This window comes from Ostrinia furnacalis, unplaced genomic scaffold (assembly GCF_004193835.3).
Source record: "Ostrinia furnacalis isolate ACB-3 unplaced genomic scaffold, ASM419383v2 OfSCF5652, whole genome shotgun sequence".
NCBI classification, from domain to species: Eukaryota; Metazoa; Arthropoda; class Insecta; order Lepidoptera; family Crambidae; genus Ostrinia; species Ostrinia furnacalis.
The window spans coordinates 34,816-58,141 of record NW_021135891.1 but is presented as its reverse complement, the minus strand read 5'-3'; the positions used below and the strand labels follow the sequence as shown (position 1 = coordinate 58,141).

Genomic DNA, 23,326 nt, shown 5'->3' with positions numbered 1-23,326 from the left:
GAATGTTATGAAGAAAAAAGATCTGAAAATAAAAATTATGTATTTTAAATGGTTCTTGGTAGTAACAGTATTGATAAAAAAATTATGATTACTAACTGTTATGAGCTCCGATGGTAGTAATAAAAATGTATGAATAAAAAAAGTATGAAAAACAAAATTATGAAGAGAGATTATTATGAACACAAATCGGTAGTAAGACAAAAAATAGGATTTAGAATTTTATGTGAGCCAATATAGAACCGTGTGTCATTATTGTAACCTTTATTTATAAAGTTAGAAACGACCTAAGTTAAGGCTCTGTTATTCAGAATGGCGTATAAATGACATCAACAACAATAATTTACATCTAAGCCGTTGGCCGATAGTTGTGCCCGATATTAAAAATTGTATGAAGAATCGGCCAAATCAAATCGGTGTAATGTGCGCACTTCCATACACGCCCATACTGATCAACTGCCCGACTAAACTATCGGCCGACAAAAAATCGATGGTCTGCGCATAGGCTAAAGGCACATAAGACGTGACACATCGACGAAGAGACCACGGACCACCTTTATCCTTTTGAAAAAAGAGCTTACTTTTGCAGTGTAACTGTTACACGATGTGCCACTCGCTTCGGGTTTTTCGTTAAAAACATTAACAGCTTTGTCAGTTATGGTTGTGAGAAAAATTACGTCTGATTGTAAAAAAAAATATAATAACTAAATATTGAGTTGCGACGCTTCGTAAACCAATAAGGTTTAGAACTTTAGGCTATACGCATACATAGAGGTATTTTTTAGAAAGAGATGAGAGACGTAGGTAGATTAGATGGTTTTATTGATGAAAAATTGTTATTTCAAGATACTAATTTATTAATCATGGTCAATACCTAATGGTCATCGAACGGGAAATGGCGGAGTCTTTATTTACGTCATTGTAGGATTCGGCGATAGAGCTAAAATTAGAATTATCGTCATCAAAGTGACGCTGTGATGGTCAATGTCATAGTTAACTTTAATTAGTTAGTAATTCAATAACATCTAGAATTAAAACACCTTAATTTCAAATGCAGTAGTGCGATTTTAGCGAGAAGAAAATTAAATCGATGAAACCTCCACACACTTAATAAAAATTCATGAAACTAGAGAGAAACTTACAAAATCTTAATTTGGTTGCTTATAAAATAAGGATGTATTTTAAGTAATTTCTTAAACCGAGAAATCGGATAATGATTAATTATTGTCACAAACAGTACAATGTCGAGAAGTATTCTTGATCTATCCCCGGACTACTCATTCTTCACTGATTGGGTTTTATTCTAGGCCAAACTGAAGATCCTGGGTATACAGGAGTGGCAGTGGTGGGAATAGTCCCGTTAATGCTTAATTATTATTATGCTTATTAATTTGTTGTAACCTAAAAATAGTGCAATAATTCTGCTGTTGATGATTGGTGCACAGACTACAATAATAGGTACTTATTAACTCAATAATTACATTGAATATTTAATAATGTTTCGTTCTCGCTGCTCAGGAATATGTACAGTTAACTTTCATTTATATTATTGCAACAAATTTTCTTTTAAGATACATAAGCATAATAAATTATGGTCATTTATCAAAAGAGACAGTTCGTACGACCGGACAAGTTACTCAGTTAAACTTAAACGCATAGATAAGAGTATAAAATTAATATCTTTATACAGTAAGATAAAGTAGGTAGAGTTAAAGACACTTAAATTAATAAATCACTTTCATTGGTTAAATAATTTATAAGTTATTTAGAATTTCTTCTTTATTGGCTTAAGTTCATGCTTTTTAATGTTACTTTTTCTTGTTTATTTGTTATAGTTTTCGTTTATTTTTTTCTCAATTTGCTTCTTTCATATACCTAACCATCTTTTCACTCTTTTCTCAACTTTTTGTAAGCTTGGCGGAAAAAAGCGCTAGTACCTAAGTAAAATGGAGTCCTTTTTGCGGTAAGTGCTGTCACTGTCAAATAAATGTATGAGAAAACGTCACTTTTGAAGTTCAGCAAACGCGTCCTAGCCGAAAACATGCTAAAGCTGCATGCAGCATGCCATGGCAATCGCCATTTTGCTAACAATTTCTAACAAGTGCTATTTTCTGCCAAACGCAGCCCTTGATAACTTTACTAAATAGAGAAATGGCTAAGTACACTTCTGATACAAACTCGACGCTTTAGATTAGGGTAAGGTTAGCGAGGTTACACTGTGAAGTGTAGTGGTTAAATGTAAACTTCCAGCACTAAACTGATAGAGATTAAACTATTTTTCTTTATAGCGAAATAAACATATTTATTCTTCTATTTATGTGATTTTATTCTGTATTACCCTTTATGTTCACCGTAAGGCATTCTCTACCAGTTAACCTGTGAGTCCTCCCTGAGCAATACGCTCCGAAAATATGTATGTACCCTTGCGTCTTAATATTCTCTTTAAAATACCGTTCAGATTTATAGCCATAATTTAATTTGGATCCAAAGAAATTGCAGTACTTAAGTTATATTATCTAGTTGAAATTTCAATGTAGGTACTGATTACTATAATAACATTAACTGTATGTATGTAGGTAAAATGTAGATTGTAGCGGATGGAGTGGGATCGGTCATGGATAATGTGATAAAGACCGTAAACTTTTATACTTTAACACTTTTAATTTATATTATTGTGTATAAAATACCTGGAAGCTGGAAGGGATCTAAGTTCTCGTCAGTACGAGACATGTCAGACCCTTTGGTGGCATATAAAGTCTCACGATATAATGTGACAACAATGTATAAATATATTAAATATAATTACATTAATTGCTCAGCCTTGAGTCAAAAAATCACGTGCATTCGAGTATTAATAATGAACCGAAATAAAATACATTATATCTGTCTGTTTACATGAACCGACCAATCTGTCAATATTTTCCGTAAAGGAAAACTATTTAGCGTATTATTCCAAGTTATCATAAGGATGAGGCCACGGCTATTTCGATCCTGAACAGGACAAATTCTTAGTTTGGTTCGTGTTACACATTCAGTAGACGTGTTAGTTGTTTGTAGTTTTGAAGTTTTAGAAGTGGTGGTGATTGGTGAGTCTCAGATTTATTCTTTTCCCTGGCCTTTTTCCCATTGTTTAGGGTCTGCTCTCCTTGTTTTGAAGCGCCAGGACAGCTGTAAAATTTACTCCGCTGCACTTCTAGGTTTCAAAATGGATCAGCCGGCTGTCTGTCTTGGGTTGTCGAAATATTTGTGTCTCTAATGCCCGTTTACACCACCAATCACTAATTTTTAAATGACCCCTATGTATGTGACATAACAGGAATTTTGTTTACATAGGGGTCACTTATAAATTAGGGATTGATGGTGAAAACGGGCAATAAGTTTAAGTCCTTGGCCACTGTTGAACGCCAGGTGGCCAGTCTCAATATTTTTAAGTTACATATTTTTTGGTAGTTAGGTAGGTACTTCGTAGAACTACAGAATCAATATGGGTTACTTACTGTAGAACAACGATTGTGGGGATTGTTGATTAGTGAGTGAATCAGTATCTTTTAGTTAATCAATGAGTTAGTCATTTATCTTTTTGGTGTGAATGAGTAACCTTATGGAGATGAGACAGTCACAGTTCCGCTTACTATGAAATGTGTTTACTTAATTTATAAAATTGGCTAATAAAATTGACGAGTATTTGAATTATTCATAGGTAAGTACCTACTAAATTGAAGTAAATTCTGACAACGTTTGTAGTTAAGTACAATACAGAAGTAGTAATCATAATTGTTTTTAAAAGAGACAATTTTCGTATTCGTATCTTATCAATATTTAATGTTTGATTTTCAGATGCCCATCTCGGAGCAATCATATAGTGGCAGCTACTCCGTAACTTAAGTGTGTGATTGAACGAAATTGAGCTAAAATAATTTAAAATCGTCCAATAGTAGGTATATTAAAGAGATTCTAAACAACTAATTACAGAACTTACCTGCGGAGCAAGAATTTGATGATCGCATTCGAGTATTTTTCCTCGTAAATATACGCTGCATACATTAATGGTGACGTCATCAATGACGTAAGTGGCTTATCGGAGCGGGAAAAATACTGTTATTTTAACTGTTTGAAATCAAGTTTTACAGCGTCAAGTTCAAGTTTGCAGTCGTGTGGATAGAGCTAATAATAAAATGCATAGGTTGCATTTAATTTTAACTGGTTCGTGTATACAGGGTGTAGAAAGGTAGGAATTTCCGAAGTAATAAAGAGTCAGTCATTACAGGGAAAATAAAAGTAAAAATCCTGTAATTTTTTTCTAAAAAAAAAACATATCTGCTAGGCTAGACAATAAATCTGACTGTTCATGACATAAAACTAAATAATAAAAGCCCAAATAATATAATATCATTAAATACGTGCGAAAAATATTTTATTTTAGACATGCCTTAATCTGGCTCTACAATATACACCATAATTTCAGAAAAAGGAAAACTATTATCAATACTATTCAAGTAGGTAAGTATAGACTGCATCCTGTACAGTCTACTAATAAACAGGTTCTGATTTACTGAAATCAAAGTAACATATACATGAAGCAGTGTTTCTGTTTGTATGAAGCTTGTGAGACGACTCAAAATACCGGAAAAAAGTATTGTTCCCTGCTTTACACCCTGTATATGGCACGGTCCTTGCCATGCATAAAAATACCGCATGCCTTATTATCAGAAACCCTTCCATACTGATAACTTAAATGAGCACACGTCTCCTTATTCGTCATCTCAAGGCTGCCGAGAGTGTTGTGTTGTCATAACACTGATGATTCACTTCTGACACATCCATGCAGTCTTGAAGCCAGTGTGAGGTCAGACGTCGAACGGGAGAGTCGATCGAGTAACTTATTGGACGAGAAAAATCGTGATAAAAAGCGGTACAGTGACGTAACAACCTGTTTGTGGAACCTAGTATTATATCTGTGGTGGAACTTAAGTTTATAAGTTAAAAGTAAGTGACAAAGTTTTAAAGTTAAGTTGAAAGTGTTGTTGAAGTTGGAAACGTGTGTTATCATCTGTTTTGGTTTATAAATAAGTGGATACGGTATGTATGTTGTACTTACTATGTTATCGCATAATATAGGGTGTTGTTGTGTTCCGTAAACAAACAAAGAAACGGTGATAGCACGAACTTAAGGAAAAGTTTTATCAAAATGAGCTTAGTGGGTATCAGTGTGATGATTGGCAAATAGCGAATGATGTTGGTAGAGTGTTACAAATAGTCACAGGTTCGGAGCTCGAAAAATATAATCACTTGTTATCTGCTATTAAGTACCTATTGGTATTTTGAAATGTTTAGTAAACGCCATATTAAACTGCCTACTGTATTCAAATACAACAGTTTAACAGGAAAGTAGGTATTCATTAAATAGTTCAATTTTAATGGAGTGAATTCACTTTAATTAGCTTCATAACAATAAGTGAAGACTTCAAACTTTTAAGTGTTCCGTATAAGTAAAGTGTGAAGGTGATCCAGTTAAAACTAGTTGCAGAAACTTTCTGAAACATTTAAAAAACATCTCTTTCAACTGTTTTCGGCTATAACAAACATAAATGTTTTAAGATTTGTATGCTAACAAAACGTAGTGAAATTAATACTTAATTCAAAAATATCTAAATGAACTTAGAATTTTGAAAGCTCACTACTTTCAAAAAGCTTTGTTTTTGCATTTTTGCTGATGACCTCTAAAGAAACCTTGGCCGCGACAAATCGAAGTCATGCCGTAAGGTCTGTGACCGCGCCGGACGCGATACGTTAGCGTCAATAAAAAACGAAACGAAAACGATTGTGTGGGGAATATTTATTTTGGTAAAACTTTTGCGAATTCGCTGGAACTGGAATGCTTGCGAATGCTTGAGTCATCGTGATTCTAGTTTACCTGTTACTTCCTGTAGTGTGTAATTCGATTTATATGTAGAATCAATGTTATTGCGAAAACTGATTACGCATTTAGATTTGTTGTACATATTTGCTAATAATGACACATCTAATTTATAATATTGGCTTAAATTCTATGAACATTCTTGGAATTTACTTTGGATTGTTTTTTTTTTTTATCCACAACGAGGAAGCTCTTGGCCTGTATCTCACCTGATGGTAAGTGACGATCAGGCCGAAGGTGGAAGCGAGCTTCACCCGGAATCCTCAACCACGGAGGAACTGGCTATCTTACCTCTAACTGCCGGAACACAATAATGCTGTGAACATTGTTGTTATGGCGACAGACTTAGGTAAGATGGTGGTAGCTAGCCAGGCGAACTTAGAACAAGCCCTACCAGTCCTACCACCAACCAAACCGAACAGAAAAATCTGCCCCCACTGGGAATCGAACCCGGGACCTCTGCGTCTGAAGCAGGTGGTCTTACCACTAGACCACAGAGGCGGTTAAAAAGGCGGTTTTGAATGATCTTAAGGTCATTTCTTTTTCGAGTACTTACCACAGTAGTACTGTAGTGTTCTTGGTAGAGTCGCTCTTGACCTAATAAATGCATTTAATCAATTTTACTTACGCCTTTTTGAGTCCTGCAAGTGGCAAGTGTTAAGGTATAGAAGTAAACGATGCGTACGAAAAGGTAAACATGTAGTACGACTTACGAATCTTGAATGTATCTCTATCTTGTAATGATATTCATGTTTAGATAACATAATGCGTTAACATAATAGTATTTAGTGGACGACAAACAATTAGACAGATAAATAATTAGATACTCTATTGCACAACATTCAAAACAAATGACTACAAACAATTTAAAGGATAGATCTACATATAGAGAATCGTACAGAACCATACCTATCAAGAAATATAAAACTTTAAACGGTAATTAGGCGGACTTGTCTCAAAGAAGCGACATCTTCCAGGGTGAAGTCAGTATCTGTGTAAAATAAAATGTCGGAAAGTCGTCTTAAATCTTTCTCATTTATTGCATTAATTAAATGACCGCTAAAGACTATTTTTTAATGAATAAGTCGCGGCTAAGGACGTTTAGGACGAACTGACAGTATGTTCGGCGCACGCGCAGCTTGGATCGTTGCAGCTGTGACGAGCGATAGCCATGACTAAGGACGTTGTCTTTGCGAATGCCATGATTCACTTTTGTCATCATCGGTTAAAATCTGGCCGGATGACGGTTTTGGGTTTAATTTTAGATGCTAAGCTTATTCACTGATTGTATACCATACGACCATAGTTTCTAAGACATCACTATGAATTATTATGACCTATTAAATATGCATGAATATTTTCAAATGTGTAGGTAGATGAATGTTGAGGAAAAAAGCCGCTCGGCCTTTCCGCATATACCTACTTACAGGTTGTCCCAAAAAATTAGCACAAAAAACACCTAAAATAATCAAATAAGGGCTGATGAATCCTCCGTGATAATTTTGGGACATCCTGTATACACTCGGCGGGCCGGCATTGTAGCAGACTTGTTCTGTGTGACAAAACCGGGCGGTAAAATCGAAGCGTAGATAAATGATTTTGTTTGTCTACACTTCTACACTAATATTATAAAGAGGAAAACTTTGCTTGTTTGTTTGGTTGTAATGAATAGGCTCAAAACCTACTGGACCGTTTTTAAAAATTCTTTCACCATTCGAAAGCTACATTATCAACGAGTAACATAGGCTAAATTTTATTTTGAAAAAAAAAAAAAATAGGGTTTCGTAAAATATGTAGATAATGTAGTCCACGCGCGCGAAGCCGCGGGCGGAAAGCTAGTCGTTTATATTCCACCTTTATTTGTAAGTACCTGATGTTCTTTGCCCTGTCCCCAGCAACCCCATGAGCCATGGCCCCGCTGTCGCTGAAGATAGTCCTGGACGAGGGCGCGGTGACCCGCACGCTCAAGTTCGAGTCGTCCACCACGGTCGCCGCCGCCCAGGCGCAGGTCAAGGAGAAGATACTCACGGGGGACGATGGGAAAGGTGATTATTCTACTCTGAAAATCATATTAGACATATAATTCCACCGAAGCTGGACGTAACACTAGACCTACGCCAAAAAGAAACGTCACAAAATAAGATCCTCCGCCTTTGAGATCGACTGTCCATCGAGCAGATAAGCTTCCCAAAACCACTTTTGCCATTTCAATTCTAAAACCCTATTAATACGTATAGTGATTAGACTAGCTTCGTTCGTTCGTACGTTTCAGCCAAATGACGTTAACTGCTGGACAAAGGCCTCCTCCACGGTTTTCCACAATGAACGGCCTTGCGCTGCCCGCATCCAGGCTCTTCCCGCGACCTTCACTAGATCGTCGGTCCACCTGGTAGGAGGCCTGCCCACGCTACGTCTTCCAGCCCGTAGTCGCCACTCGAGAACTTTTCTGCCCCAACGGCCATCGTCTCTACGAGCTATGTGCCCCGCCCACTGCCACTTGATTAGGCTTTAATAGTAATTTCTTCGTTTTTAAGACCGATGTTCGACCTATATATATAGCGATAGCCACTTCAGTTTGCCATATTTTTTGATGTAGTGAAAATAAGAGGATCATTTCATGGCCGCATGTCTCACCTACCCTTATTTGTTTATTATTTTAACGCATGTATAAGACCTAGCCTGGCCTTTGTTTGCACTTCTCAGGGCTTGTCGAATTCGATCGTTAGTTAATCAATAGAGTCGAACGAAAGAAAACGAAGATGGCTAATATTTTCCTTTTCCTCCAGTATACGGCCTGTTCCTGACGTCAGCTGACGATGAGCGCTCAGGAGTGTGGCTGGAGGGCCACCGGCAACTGGACTACTACATGCTGCGCGACGGGGACCAGCTTCACTACCTGTGCCGCATGAGGAACCTGCGCGTCAGGTTACTGGATGGTGAGCACCCTCCTCGCAGTCAACCTGTCAACCTTAACTTCGAACTCCTCCTATGTTCACACTAAGGCCCAGAACAGACGGTGAAACGCAACTGCAACGAAACTGCAACTTTCTGATGATTCTTATGAATGAAACTGAAACTGAAAGTTTCAAACTGGTCGCGCTATGTGTGGTCTCTCAACGAACGCTATGGCAGAAACTTAGATGCAACTCAAAAGTAACTAGCAGTTGCAGTTGCGTTTCACCGTCTGTTCTGGGCCTAAGCGATAATGCGAACAGCTAGGGACTGAAATTCACTTTTGGAGATTGTCAGATTCAAGATTGTCTTGTTGATTCAAGCCGAAAATGTCTTTAACAGTGTAGGTACGAGTATTTATTTTAGATACACAGTCATTTTAAAACGTACATCTCCTAAGGGAATCGAACCCATCGCAGTTACCTTTGAATGAGGTGCCTAATCCTATACAACACTAAATATCTTGTAGGTATAGTGGTGCCATTATACAAACAATTTTGCTTAGTTTAGGTATTAATATATAATTTTACCTTCGCACACTAACCTTAATTTAAGTAAGTGAAATCAAATGTATCTAGGCTAAGTTTTATTAAGTAATAAATTTATTCTTATTCTTATTATGTAGCCGATTGAATAGTGCTCTTAATAAATTAACTGCGACTGTGTCTTTAAAATAAATAAAAAACGTTTCAGTCTAGTTCTTTGAACTCTATAAAAACTGGACATTTACTGAGAGTGAAGATAAATTATTTTTATCGACCGGTTAAACACTCGTCCAGCGTAATTTCCATTTTAGTTCAATGTGAAAAGATTACTGTAGGTTCTTGATACGGGAGAAAACTTGCTATTAAAAGAATATGACATGACCGCGGGTTCAATAAAAACATAACATAAGAATTTTTGTTACTTCTACATTTATTACTATTTTTTTTGCATTCAAGTGAAGCGTGCGAACTAAACTTGAAAATTACTCAAGTGGGAATCAAACCCACGACCTTTTGGTTGCCGGGCGATTGCTCTGTTACTTTGCGAGTTTCGTTTTGTGCCCGACATGGTCCCTAATGTTTTCAAAATCAAATTCAATTTATTTATTGCTTCCTAGTTAGGTATAGTCCATTGACAGTTTAACTCTCCCCCGGGACAAACTGGACCTTCACTGGTTGGGTTCTTATTGGCGGTCAAGCTGTAGATCCTGGCTACACAGGAGTTGCAGCGGTGGGAACGAGAGGTGGGAATAGTGCCGTTTAGGTGTCCAATATTATTTTGAAGATGCTAATGTAACGTGTGGAATAACAATAAAGAATTTGTATGTTTGTATTGACCAGGATCCGTGAGGACGTTACAAGTGGACGAGTCCAAGACAGTTGAGGAGCTGATGGTGGACATCTGCGCCAGGCTCGGCATCACAAACCACGACGAATATGGCTTGGTGAGTTTGCTACGAATACTTACTATTGTAAACTGTACTGTAGTAGTAAGTGTACTGTATTGTGTACTGCTTCTCCAGTTCTCCACACCACAGTTTATGGTGAAATCTATGTCCTGCAGTAGAACATGCTTAGTTTGCTTGAGAATAATCGGGATAAAATGATAAAATATTGACCGTTCGTTTTGGAAATCCTTGGGTGAGGCCTTTGTTTGTGCCTTTGTCCAGCTGAGGACGTCATTGGGCTGAAACATGTTTAGGTTTAGTTTTCTAGAGTTCATGCGGCATAAAACGTATTTTGTTTTCCGTTCGAAATGGCTGAAACACTTTGTCGATTAGTACATCCTTGAAAAAGAGGCTGATAAAGGTGACTGAGTTTCTTACAGCGTTCTTCTCAACATTGGCTCATTTATTATGCCGAAGCAGTGATAGGGACATATTGGGACTGTAAAAGCGCTTTTTAAAGCTTATTTTCAGAAAATAAATGACTTTTATGACCTTAGTTTACTTACTCACGTTTTCTAATACCTAATTTCTATACAGTGTCACGACCGGGAAACAGAGCAGGATGAGAACAAACTGCCAGCCGGCACGGGGACGCTGACGCTCAAGCGCGTGGCCCAGAAGAAGGAAAGAGATGCCAAGCTCGAACAGCTGAGCAAGAAGATCAAGACTGATGATAACGGTAGGCTAGTTAAAAAAAAAACTTTTAGTCCGTCAATTATATTATTAAAAAATATTGGACACGTACATTTTTATTTGTCAATCAAAAAAGGAATTACGAAGTTATGGTTCGTTAAAGTTCCGCGTGACGTCACAAAGTGCTAAACTTTTATGCACTCCTTGACATTACGGGCCTTTTCTATTGAAATTTGGCGCGCTATATTTCTTTCAATTTTGATTAGTTTAAAAAAGTGAAAAATACGTGTCGAGTATTTTTTTATAAGTTAACTGACGAACTAATTCAAACTCTTGCTTTTTTTTACCCAGGAAACATCCCTTTCACGATGAGATTCAGATTCATAAGTTTTTAACCGCGATAACTTTATGCTATGTTGATATTGATGTGGTGTTTATTCAACTACTAACTGGTTAAAGGTTTTTAAATGGTTGTAATAATCAAGTCTTTGTTCCCAGTGGAGTGGCTGGAACAAAAGTCCACCCTTCGCGAGTTGGGCGCGGGAGACGCGCCGTTGCTGCTAAAACGCCGTCTGTTCTATTCCGACCGAAATGTGGACGCAAGAGACCCGGTACAGTTGAACCTGTTGTATGTGCAAGCCAGAGATGCTATCTTGGAAGGAAGACATCCAGTCACAGAGGATCAGGGTAAGTTGACTGCACTATCCATCTCTGTTACTCGTCCTGATGTGGTAGTGTGCGAGGGAGACAGATTAAGGCTGTTCTACTCCGACCGGAGCGTGGATGCAAGAAACCCTGTGCAGTTTCGATAACTCTTATAATGCGAACAGCTAGGGACTGGAATTCGCTGCCTACTGCTGTCTATCCCGAAAACTATAATCCAGGTGCGAGTGAATAGGCACTTACAGGGCAGATATGTACCATCCTAGACTGCATCTCACTTAACACCAGGTACCATTGTGGTCAAATACCTGCCTTGTGCTACATAAACAAATTCAGCTATACGTGTAAGCCAGAGACGATATTTCGTCACCAATGACAGATAATCTGCTTTCCTATAGACCCAATACACTGAACTGTCCCACCCGTGACATTGACAGGGGGCGCCACCGTCAACCGGATCGCTAGTTCCGATTTTTGCCATGTTGGAAACTATGTAGTTGAACGATGGTGGCTCCCACCTTTCATTGAGTTTGGTAGGACAGTTCAGTGTAGGTCTCAATATAGGCATGTGTTTAAGCATGTTTTTTTTGAGTTTACTTAGTCTTACAGGGTTTGAAATAAAAATAAAATTAAAAACAAAGTCTTTTAATGACAATCATCAACAAAATAACGGAAATATTTACATGAAAACAAGTCTCTATATCCTAAGTTCTAAACTATCTTGCGCTACTACTCCCCGGCTTGTCGTCTTTCCCGACTATCTGCTTCAGCTCGTAGTCCTGCACCACCTGGAATATCTTCGATTTAGCCTGGTTCAGGTAGTACGGACTGAACGACCTCATAGTCGATCCTATCGTCATAAGGAAGACTTCTAAAGGATCTGCGGAGTTCAGCGGTAGTGCGTGCTCATTATAGCTCTCTTCATGTTTTCGCTTCATATTTGGTTTGGTCTCATGTTCATATTCGTCCATTCCGTCCACTACGAAAACTTCTTCGGGCATCTCAACCTCGCCGCTCGCTTCGTCCTCTAAAAATTCCGCCAGGTCTTCGGAGCCCGCGTCCTCGGTAAAGTCTCTGAAGAAAGGCGTCATGAAGGACAGTTCCTCTTCGTATTTGTAGTGGATTGCACTTTGGGGAGGGTTCTTCAAGCGTTCTTTCAACTTGCGCCGCATCATGTCCCGGATGTTGATCCAGCGGGATTTGCACTTGGCACCTGTAATAAGTAAATAATAAATCCTTGGACATTTTGCACTGCGCCTCTAGTCGCTAATTTGTTAGATCTAATAGTTACGCGGAGTCCATAATCCAGTATTGATAGTAGCGCCCTCTTGACAATTCATAGCTAAGTCGTTTCAGTATTGAACATCATTTTAACCTTAGATTAATAAAAGATTTTAACTAACTTTTAGGAAGAAGAAAGATATTTTATGAACGAATACGGAAGGCTGCAGTCCGCGAGGAATGGCGCCGTATTACGAGGAACATCTCTCTGAATCGTGATTCAAAATGATGACCACGACCACTCTGACAAGAGTGTACCGACTGAGAAGAAGTAGATTTTAACCAATGACGATAGATGGCGCTTTTTAGACACGTCTTATTTATTTATTGAAATTTATCTGTCACATATCGTCATAAATTATAGCCTTTAAGTTATTCTGGGTTATAAAGAATAATACGGTAAAGTTTCATCAAAATCCGTTCAGTAGTTTTTGCGTGAAAGAGTAACAAACATCCATCCAGACATCCAAACTTTCGCATGTACCTATAATATTAGTAGGATATGAAATATACATAAGAGCTTAGAGTTTAGAGTAGTACCCGGGTTATCAGACACACGACAATCACAGAAACGTTGTAGAACAGTGCACTAATAAGTGTAAACAAAACAACTCACCTGGCCTGCCGATTTTGTCGCTTATTTTCTGCCAGGCAACTTCGCGGGCCTCGTAATCCGCGTATTTGGAGTGCTTTGTGTTGTACAGAATCGCGTTTTCCTTCACCAGCGCTATTAGTGTCAGATCTAGGCTTTTGTTGAATGGTAGTCTCTCTCTTTCTTTCATCTTGAAAGACATTTTTACTTTTACCCTTACCGTATTACAAAATTTACACTGAACTGAGTTTTTGGCGCCACTTTTCGTCACAAATTTTATTGTTATGTATTGTTGTGACACCGCTAGCTATAATTGAAAATTGTATCAATGCCCAAAATAAGGAAATAAACAACAAATTAGTTTAAATATTGTTATCGTGTGATTCACGTACGCGTCCCGCGCGGACTGGCGACCTCGCCTCGCCGTCGTGCCGTGCGCGGAGCGGCAACGTCGCAGACCCGATTGCTTTGCTCTGTGAACCGGAAAGCGACTCGCAAGCGAGTTTCGATCGAGATATTTTAAAAATAATTATTTTACAAATATTTAATGCGCTTAATTATTTAATTATGTTTATTTAAAATTTATGAAAATTAACGAAATAATGAAAGATTGATTCAACATCAGTTATTGAAATTAATCTTTATTGCGTTAATTTTTAATTTAAATAAAAAGATTTTTTAAAAAATATAACATTGTACCTTTATAGGATAAAAGATGGAATAAGTATGTTTTTAAACAAAGTATACCTGTGACAAAGGATCTTAAATTTCTTGATGTCCTTCTTTGAATATGAATATGAAAGAATTTCATCCAAAAGTTTACTTTTCAAAGTAAACACCGTCCTGGATAAGATAGACTCAAGTTATGCTACGATAAAATAGCTGGTCATTAAGATTTCATTACCATTGCATTCGCAATATTATCTCTAAAAGGCATCTTTGAATCACTGCGCACTGTAAATAATTAGCCCGTCTGGCGACGCGGCGCACGCACACTACGACGCGACTACGTAACGACCGCAGCGTGAATGTGCGCGGCATCGGACATAATACACGACTGTGATACTACTTGTTCTCGATAAGATATAATCGATCGACAATGGAAGCCGTATGATTGTTTACTTTGTCTTAAATTGATTAAAATCCTTAGCTACTTCGTTTTTGGAATATTGAATTAAAAAAAAGCCAAAACAAGGTTATAATTATTTTTTTACTGTTTTCCACATTCTATCGAATTAGATAATTTTATTTTCATCAAATATAATTTTTAATCACCTAAAACATACTTAGTACTCATAAATCTAGTTAGCACTTTATTAACCATTCATATTTCTCTCAATTTTGGAAAAACACTCAACAAATTATAAAACTTAAAGTACACTCGTACATTAACTGAAAAGTTATCACATAACACAATCTTAATATTCACTCGTAGCCAAATCTTAAGCGAAAGTACTTATAATAACTTTATAACTAACATTTAACTTTGAACTAAAATTTAGATGAGACAATCACTCCATGTAAATATTATCCGAAGACTTCACATCGCTGGACTTCTGAACGATCTGTTGTAAATCATGTTCTTGGACCACGTTGAAAATTTTGCTCTTCGCCAGATTCAGATGATACGGTGAAAAAGTTTTCAATGTAGCGCCAATGCTCAGCAGGAATGCGTCCACAGGATCCGCCGGATCGAAGTCAGACGAAGTCGAGGGCGCGTCGTTGATCGTCGACAGCGGCTTCTCATCCTCATCGAAGTCCCATTTCTTTTTCTTTTTCGACTTTTTGGATACTTTAGCGACCTTTTTGGTTGACTTCTCCGAATCGTCCGTGTCTACGGGAAGATCGCAGTTGTCGTCTCCAGCATCGTCCCACTGGCTCTTGTCGTCTCCGGCACCATAGTCGGCGGGCACCACGACGTCCTTGTAGAAAGGCTTCATAAAAGCCAATTCTGCCTCGTATTTGTACACACGGTGGATGGCGCGGGGATATGTGAGGTTCTTCTTGATTATTCTTCTGTTAACGTCCCTGATGTTTATCCATCTGACTTTGCAATCACCAGCTGGAAAGAAAAAAATATGCATTAGTTATTTTAAAAAAAGGAGGTACATGGCAGCTTATCCAATGTTTATTTAGTTTTCTGAGGAAATAGGTATAATAATAAAAATGAAAATTTTAGCAGTTTTTTTTTAATTAATTCCTATCACAATTTAAAAGAAAATGTAACAATAAAAAGGTTGAACACACTTTATTAAACCTATACCACACAAGACAAGAAAAAAAGAGATATTTACACAAAAGAGACAGCAAAATTTATTTAATAGAATAATACTTATTTTTATATTTACTTAATTCATTCGTTTTTAATTTAAATTTAATGCAATTAACATTTAAAAACATTTTACAATAATACCAAAAATCGGAATATTTATTCTCGAAAAAAAGCCATGAGTGAGTTACGTTCGAGTTACACACGGTACCGTCTCACCTCCCAACACGGCGTCCGTATAAACATCGCAGAATGTAAATTGTAAAAAACTCACCGGGTCTCTTGAGTTCGTCCCCGATCCTTTGCCAGGCGACTTCTCGTGCATTGAAGTCCATGTATTTGGGGTGGTTGAGGTCGTACAAGACCGGGTGGTCTCGGACCAGCCCGATGAGCTTGATGTCCAGCCGGTCGCTGAACATCGTGGCGCGGCGTTTAGGGCACGACTGAGCGACTGGTCGTTGCGTCGTCGAGTCGGCGATCGATCGCGGTTAGGGCGGGGGCACATGCGGTGTAGTTATAGCCGGTTTATGCGTGGTTGGGATTTATTTGTCACAGTTATGAATGAATTTAGAGTTAGGTTTGAAGAATTTTATTTTTCATAAGAACTTGATGAAAATGTTAACTTAAAATTAGATTTTCTAAAAATATCGAAACATAATTGTTGTCTAATACCCATAGTAGGTACAAGCTTTGCTTAGTTTGGGACTAGAAGCGCAGTGTAAAATGTAGAGTTCTTAAATCCAAATACATTAAACGTTTTACTGAGATTAGTCTTGTGGGTGAAATTTTTGAGCTTTCTGCAGCAAGAAAGTAGGATTTTTCACATTCGTCAAAAATACATAATATTATTATTACGATTAGAATAACTACTTCATTATTTTTTTCTTAAAATAATTATGATGATAACAGTGTAACAGAGAATCATAAAGAGAGAAAGAAATATTTATTACGAAACGAACCAGAAAACATAAGTACTTACATACCTAGTACTTTGTTTTTTTTTGTAAGTATTACATATTTTATTTAATAAATAAACAATACACCATGTCTTAAACATAATAATATCTAATTAGGATAGGATTTTATAGGATAAACTAAAAACAATTTGTACCGTCTGCTCACACATAATTAATCACATAAAAAAAAAAAAAAAAAAAACCTAATCCATTTAAATCACACTCGCAGATACGTACGAGTATTAATCGTTAGCAGCGCAATCTGCACTCAAATGTAGAACATGCCTTATGCGCGTGACGTCACCCGACGCGGCGGGCGCGAGCTGGCAACGACGCGTGGTCGAATCGTATGTCAGGTCGTGCCGATTACTTTTCTAAATTCGAAATCAAGTTGCTGTCTAAATGCAATGCTGCCAGTATGTAAGGAGTAAGGTCTTAATAGCACAATTTTATCTATGTATAGTAAGCCTTTTGGGGTTCGTCTTCGAACATAGGCTTCCTCTTCAACCTTCCACCGACTTTTGTCCCATATCAACCCGGAAAAAGGTATCAACAACGTATCGCCTTTCGCCACGCGGTCAACCGAGGCTAGGCGTTTACGTTACGGTCTTATCACAGGTCTTATAGATGGTGACTGGTGCGGATAGAGAACTTAGAGAAGTTTGCATTGCAGTACGGAATTTCATACAAAGAATACTGACCGGATAGAGTTGATTTATTTATTTATTATTTTATTATTCCGTGTTTGTTAAAAATGCCGGCCGTACCTACCTTACTACGTCACATCCCGGATGCACCACTTTGTTAAGCTTATCTTACATGTATAATTATTTTTAATTTAATTTAACAATTGCAAGCAGGACTACACATTATTTTTCAAATTATTTTTTTACAAATTAATGTGAGCGCCATTACGGGGCGCTACCGGAAGTTGAGGCTATTATTCAGCTAGATTATGACATAACAGCAGGCCTCCGTCACTCGCCTATGCCGGCCGAGATAATTACCTACAGCGCGCGACAACTTCAAGTTGCAAATCAGTCCGGGCCGCCACGCGCCTGTTTGCACACGCGTATCTATACACGCTCGGTCGATCATAGTCGCAATCAAGGTTTATTGTTCCAACAGCACTGTTATTCTTCTTTAATGAAAAATTTTATTATTTACGAATAATAATTAACTGTAGTGATTTAAATAATAAAAAAAAACTACACTTTTTAAATAATAAATTATTTTGAAATACTTAAGACAAAAAACTATAGCAAAAAAATTATTTTAGCTAATAAAAACATTAACTTTACTTCACCGTGTCTATTTTCCGACACTGCACCTTTTAAAACTGTTTCTTTAATTTCGAATTATCGCAACACTGAAGTTTATTAATAGGTACTTTAGAGATGGTACGATTATACAAACTCCACTAGATTAAAGTTTTCTAATCGTAAATACAATAAATGCTTCTTAAAATTAAGTTTTTATTTATTTTACTTTGCTCATACAACCCTGACGCTTGAGCGGTGACGTAGATCAATTCTAAACACAAAAAAAATTCGCTCTTGTGAGCGTAGTAGTAAGGTGCGATTTCGAATGCACCATGTGCGTTGGATGTTTTGCATTATTATTATTACCGTTAAAATGTCGGCATCTGATCCTACACAAAGGAGTGCAATTTCTGTTGCTACTATTATGTATTCTGTGATAACAGTAATATATTTAAATTGGTTCAGAGGATATAAATAATTAAGCATTCACTCTTTCTAAAATAGACATTTATTATAATATATTTTAGTGTTTCAAGGTTATTTAATTCAGATTTAAATAATAATAATTGGTAAAATACAATAATGGCGCCAAACGGATACAGACGCCATTGATTGTTTGAATAATTTCATATATTGTAAAACCTTAAGACAATTATTTTTGGATAACTAAATTAATTATAAACTAGGACTAATTTATTTAATGTATTTAAATAATAATTTCACGTATTATTTGTCTGTTAAATACTGGATAATATAAAATAATCTTAACCGGAAACGGACATGCTCCTCAGCAGCGCTTGTTATGTCCATAAAGAAGAAGTAAAAAGTTAAAAACATGGCTGCCTCCAAAGATAAATCTAATTTATTTCTACCGTCATAACATTTCATATTTTTGTTTTAGCGGTGGAGTTTGCGGGCATTCAGTGCCAGGTGCATTACGGCGACTTCCAGGAAGACAAGCATAAGCCTGGGCTGATCGAAAAGTGAGTACAAAAGGGGATTTATACAATCTAAGCCCTATAGGCCTTCTAGTAACGGATTGTATAAGGTGGGCCAAATTTTACTGCAAATAGCAAAGCTCGATTTTTCGAAAACCGTTTTCAAAGAAGGGGTGCGTGTGTGGCGGGTAATATTACGTAGCTTCATTCAATTTTAGTTGTAAGGTGTTGCAAACATTTTTTGCCTACACTTACTCATTATTATGCTATGTCTTTATTTTACTAACATGCAAATGACATCTACTCGTAAAATCGTTCGAAGTAAAGTGTTTCGATGTAACGAATCATCGTCGTAACAAGACGTTGATATTACATGGCATCGCATATTAGAAGTTTATGAATGGTTTTCAAAGAAACAAAACTCGATGTTTGGTTTCACACATAAGTAGGTAGGTAACCCATTACAACTATGTACCTACATTATTGTTGCTTTATAATAGGGCTTCCATTTTTTTTACTGTGACGTGCGTGATTTGCCATTTTTGCAACGCTCATACCATTTTGTCAGCGGTACAGTTTGCGTTCTGTGCGTGCCCGCACGGTCAGATTGCATCAATACAACATGTATAGACCAACAAACAATGTTGTTGCTCATACTCAACAAATGACATTAAATGTATGACGGATTGTACAGCGCCCCTAGCGGAAACTTTCAAGAACTAAAATTTTCATATATTTTTTTATCGCGCTCACTAGTGAGAACGTTTGATGTAACTCACACTCAGCCCTCAGACCGCTGCCCACAAAAAGCATCCGCTGTGGTAAATTCTTGTCTGTACAAAGATATAATCTGTTCGCAGCCTAAACGAGTACCTGCCTGAGCAGTATTCAGGATCATGGGGCGCCGAGAAGAAGATCCTGAAGGAATACCGCAAGCACAGCGGCCTCAGCCCCATTGAAGCCAAGTATCTCTACACCAAGACCGCCAGGGACCTGCCCACTTATGGAGTCACATTCTTCTTGGTCAAGGTAGGGTTTTGACAAAGACTTCTCAACTACCTAATCAAGTTACTCAGTACAAAAGACAGGTCAATGCAGAGTTAGACTGGCCCTGAACAAGGCTTATGAAATAGGTATTAGTTTTCCAACCTTATCTTCACCTGCAGAGCTCAAATCTATGTGCCGTTTATTGACCCATAGCTGTTCCAAGGGTTAATTCAAACATCCATAAAAGTAATAGTTAATGGAGGTCTAACGCATTATTCATATTCAGTTCTTATTATCATGTAAGAAAATGTGGGTAATTAGGTAAATCCTATTTATTGCCGATTGAAATATGTCTTTTTTCTCGTATCTCTGAGACTAACTAAACCGTTTGTTTCTTGATCTGTCGCTTACATCTTTTTGCCATAATGAAATTGTAACTTTAAGTACTGCAATGTGCTATGTACTTGTACAGGAAAAACAAAAAGGCAAGAAGAAGCTGGTGCCCCGATTGTTGGGTATCAACGCAGAGTCGATCCTGCGCCTCGACGAGGTCACGAAAGAGATCCTGCAGGTGTGGCCATTGACTCAGGTCAAGACCTACCACGCCGGCAAGTCCGAGACTTTCACCTTGAACTTTGGGGACTACAGGTATGTCATCATCATAGTCTTCATCAGCATTATCATCATCATCAGGAGATCCTGCAGGTGTGGCCATTGACTCAGGTCAAGACCTACCACGCCGGGAAGTCCGAGACATTCACCCTGAACTTTGGAGACTACAGGTATGTCATCATCATCATCTTCATCAGCATTATTATCATCATCATCATCATCATCAGGAAATCCTGCAGGTGTGGCCATTGACTCAGGTCAAGACCTACCATGCCGGGAATTCAGAGACCTTCAACCTGAACTTTGGGGGACTACAGGTAATAAATAAGCCTGTACGCAGAATGCACGCTTCTCTCCCGTGAAACACCCCATGGAACGAAAAATCAACGAATAAGTTTCCATAAGGCGAGCTACAAATGGCCGCCATCCGCGACTTCCTTTCCACATGCGGTTCTGAAGCTATGTGGCTTTTAAGGGTTCTTTCAAATTAGACGCTTTCAGCACGACGTCTGTCATGCGTTTGCAAGACCGCACACTAACTATTGGTAAAATAGAAAATTTTATTCCGACGCAGTTCTCATACAATTTACCGTGTGCGGTCCAGCAAACGCACGACAAACGTCCGGCTCGAAACGTCTAATTTGAAAGAGTTATACGTCTTTTTTGTCTACCCTGTATAAGATTTGCGTAGTTTGAAGCCAGGCACTTTTTGATGATGGGGAACAAGATATTGCTAATTTAAATAACCACTTGCATCCTTCTTTCAGTGACAAGGAGTACAGCGTGAAGACGAACGACGCGCATCGAATCCGAGACATCTTGCAAGGCTACATCGACCTCATTCGCCGCCGCATGGAAGCCAAGTGGCAGGCCGAGAGCGCCGTCCACCACGCTGTAGGCGAGGAATACGTGGAGGCTGGCAGGTGAGCTACTCGAGACTATTCCCACCTCTCGTTCCCACCACTGCAACTCCTGTGTAGCCAGGATCTACAGCTTGACCGCCAACAATCCAACCAATGAAGGTCAAGTTTGTCCCGGGGGAAAGTTAAACTGTCATTGGACCCGCAAATTAATCAGAAGAACATAGGAGGAGTTCGAAATTAAGGTTCGACTTCCCGAATTCCTAAGCGGATGACAGGTGACAAACAAAGGCAGGTGGGCTACTGTGATAGGCAGGAAACAAAGGGCTAGTGACCTCAGCAGGCAGGGGACACCAGGGGCCGGTGACCTCAGCAGGCAGGGGACACCAGGGGCCAGTGACCTCAGCAGGCAGGGGACACCAGGGGCTAGTGACCTAGCAGACAGAGGACACCAGGGGAGTGANGGCCAGTGACCTCAGCAGGCAGGGGACACCAGGGGCTAGTGACCTTAGCAGACAGAGGACACCAGGGGCCAGTGACCTCAGCAGGCAGGGGACACCAGGGGCTAGTGACCTCAGCAGGCAGGGGACACCAGGGGCCGGTGACCTCAGCAAGCAGGGGACACCAGGGGCTGGCGACCTCAGCAGGCAGGGGACACCAGGGGTCAGTGACCTCAGCAGGCAGGGGACACCAAGGGACAGTGACCTCAGCAGGCAGGAGACACCAGGGGACAGCGACCTCTCCGCGCCGCATGGAGGCCAAATAGAAAAATACTGAGTTCACAAACCATGTTTACCCTAAATTGTGCAAATAAAGAATTTGATTGAGTGACTAACTTCATTCCACAGGCATCTGGCATGATTGGACTGGATGGTTTTATAATGATGCTCTCCAAAAACACCTTTTTTTAGACGGCCAGCAATGCCATAACCAACCATACACAAAGTAATTTTACGTTCGTTTGGCAGGGGTCACCTGATGGAGCACATTCAGCACAACTCCAAGGCTCTAGTGGAGGAGACGTTTGTTGGCCCGAGCAAAATCATCTCTTATGAACCAGGTAATAAACGTTCCGTATACTCGCTTAGTTTTAACCTAAACGTATGAAAAGTCGAATTAAAATTACAAAATAGCCGACTAGCCCTAGCCACGATAGCCGAACGGTGAATGGGTCGGACTGGCCGACTCGAAATCCGAGGAACGCGGGTTCGAATCCCACCAAAAAAAAAATTATACCGCTTACACAAATTCTCTGTTTTGGCTAACTTTCTAGTTAGCTGGAAGAGATTGCCACATGGCATTAAGTTCGCCTATTGTGCCGCTATTTATTTTAAATAAGTTAGCTATAATTAAATTAAATTATTTTTAGTCAACCAAAAATTTGTGTGATTTCTTATTAAATAGTTAAGTAATTTTATGACCAAATAGGTAACTGTTTTGTAGGTAATGTTATGATAATATTATATTCCCTACCAAGAAGATTAGTTTTTCAGGTTTAATTTCTTATTAACAAATGTCATTGGCAGCTAATATAAGCCTAGGCGCAGACCATCGATTTTTCGTCGGCCGATTGTTTAGTCGAGCAGTTCAGTATGAGCATGTATGGAAGTGCGCACATTACACCGATTCGATTTGGCCGATTCTTCATACAAATTAAAATCGGGCCCAAATATCGGCCAACTAAAAATCGGTGGTCTGCGCCTAGTCTTAACAGTATTAATTAAAAACCAATTTCTTTAGGCCAGGTAATCACTCAAGGAACACAAATAATGACAGTTCAGCAAGTAGTGGTCACCGATAAAGGAAGCAATCGCCAAAATATTGTGGTAAGTTTTTTTGACAATTTTAAAGAATTTTCCACACTCGTTCTGCGGTCTGATCAAGGTGAACGCAGCCCATATCATGTATGAACAACAATGTCGGTCTTTATACAGCTTGTATTGATGTGATCTGACCGCTGCTTTTACTTGACCGC

The 23,326-nt window shown here is 38.6% G+C and overlaps 3 protein-coding genes across 3 annotated transcripts in view; 1 reads left to right on the top strand and 2 right to left on the bottom strand.

The window, feature by feature from the left end:
• Positions 1–3,047: 3,047 nt before the first annotated feature.
• The window catches only part of LOC114361361 (talin-2), a gene marked incomplete at its 3' end in the record, with an annotated part of 52,228 nt that continues 31,949 nt past the window's right edge, over positions 3,048–23,326 (top strand). Inside the window, exons 1-12 of the mRNA XM_028316359.1 lie at positions 3,048–3,083; positions 7,810–7,959; positions 8,701–8,850; positions 10,192–10,295; positions 10,836–10,977; positions 11,430–11,618; positions 18,856–18,937; positions 19,753–19,921; positions 20,352–20,527; positions 21,259–21,414; positions 22,320–22,411; positions 23,092–23,177. Coding sequence (XP_028172160.1) covers positions 7,824–7,959; positions 8,701–8,850; positions 10,192–10,295; positions 10,836–10,977; positions 11,430–11,618; positions 18,856–18,937; positions 19,753–19,921; positions 20,352–20,527; positions 21,259–21,414; positions 22,320–22,411; positions 23,092–23,177 — 1,482 coding nt within the window. The remainder of the gene's footprint in view (positions 3,084–7,809; positions 7,960–8,700; positions 8,851–10,191; positions 10,296–10,835; positions 10,978–11,429; positions 11,619–18,855; positions 18,938–19,752; positions 19,922–20,351; positions 20,528–21,258; positions 21,415–22,319; positions 22,412–23,091; positions 23,178–23,326) is intronic.
• Positions 12,231–13,929, bottom strand: LOC114361355 (uncharacterized). The gene is made up of 2 exons (XM_028316350.1): positions 13,492–13,929; positions 12,231–12,807 (listed from the first exon to the last, which is right to left on the bottom strand). Exons 1-2 carry the CDS (start codon positions 13,667–13,669, stop codon positions 12,311–12,313), a joined length of 675 nt encoding a protein of 224 aa, XP_028172151.1. The 5' UTR covers positions 13,670–13,929; the 3' UTR covers positions 12,231–12,310.
• Positions 14,712–16,191, bottom strand: LOC114361353 (uncharacterized). The gene is made up of 2 exons (XM_028316349.1): positions 16,011–16,191; positions 14,712–15,529 (listed from the first exon to the last, which is right to left on the bottom strand). Exons 1-2 carry the CDS (start codon positions 16,153–16,155, stop codon positions 14,979–14,981), a joined length of 696 nt encoding a protein of 231 aa, XP_028172150.1. The 5' UTR covers positions 16,156–16,191; the 3' UTR covers positions 14,712–14,978.

Coding starts and splice junctions, on each gene's coding strand:
- LOC114361355 (XM_028316350.1), bottom strand. CDS start 13,669: ATGTCTTTCAAGATGAAAGAAAGAGAGAGACTACCATTCAACAAAAGC. Junction 12,808..13,491: donor CGACAAAATCGGCAGGCCAG/GTGAGTTGTTTT, acceptor TACTTATTACAG/GTGCCAAGTGCAAATCCCGC.
- LOC114361353 (XM_028316349.1), bottom strand. CDS start 16,155: ATGTTCAGCGACCGGCTGGACATCAAGCTCATCGGGCTGGTCCGAGAC. Junction 15,530..16,010: donor GGACGAACTCAAGAGACCCG/GTGAGTTTTTTA, acceptor TTTTCTTTCCAG/CTGGTGATTGCAAAGTCAGA.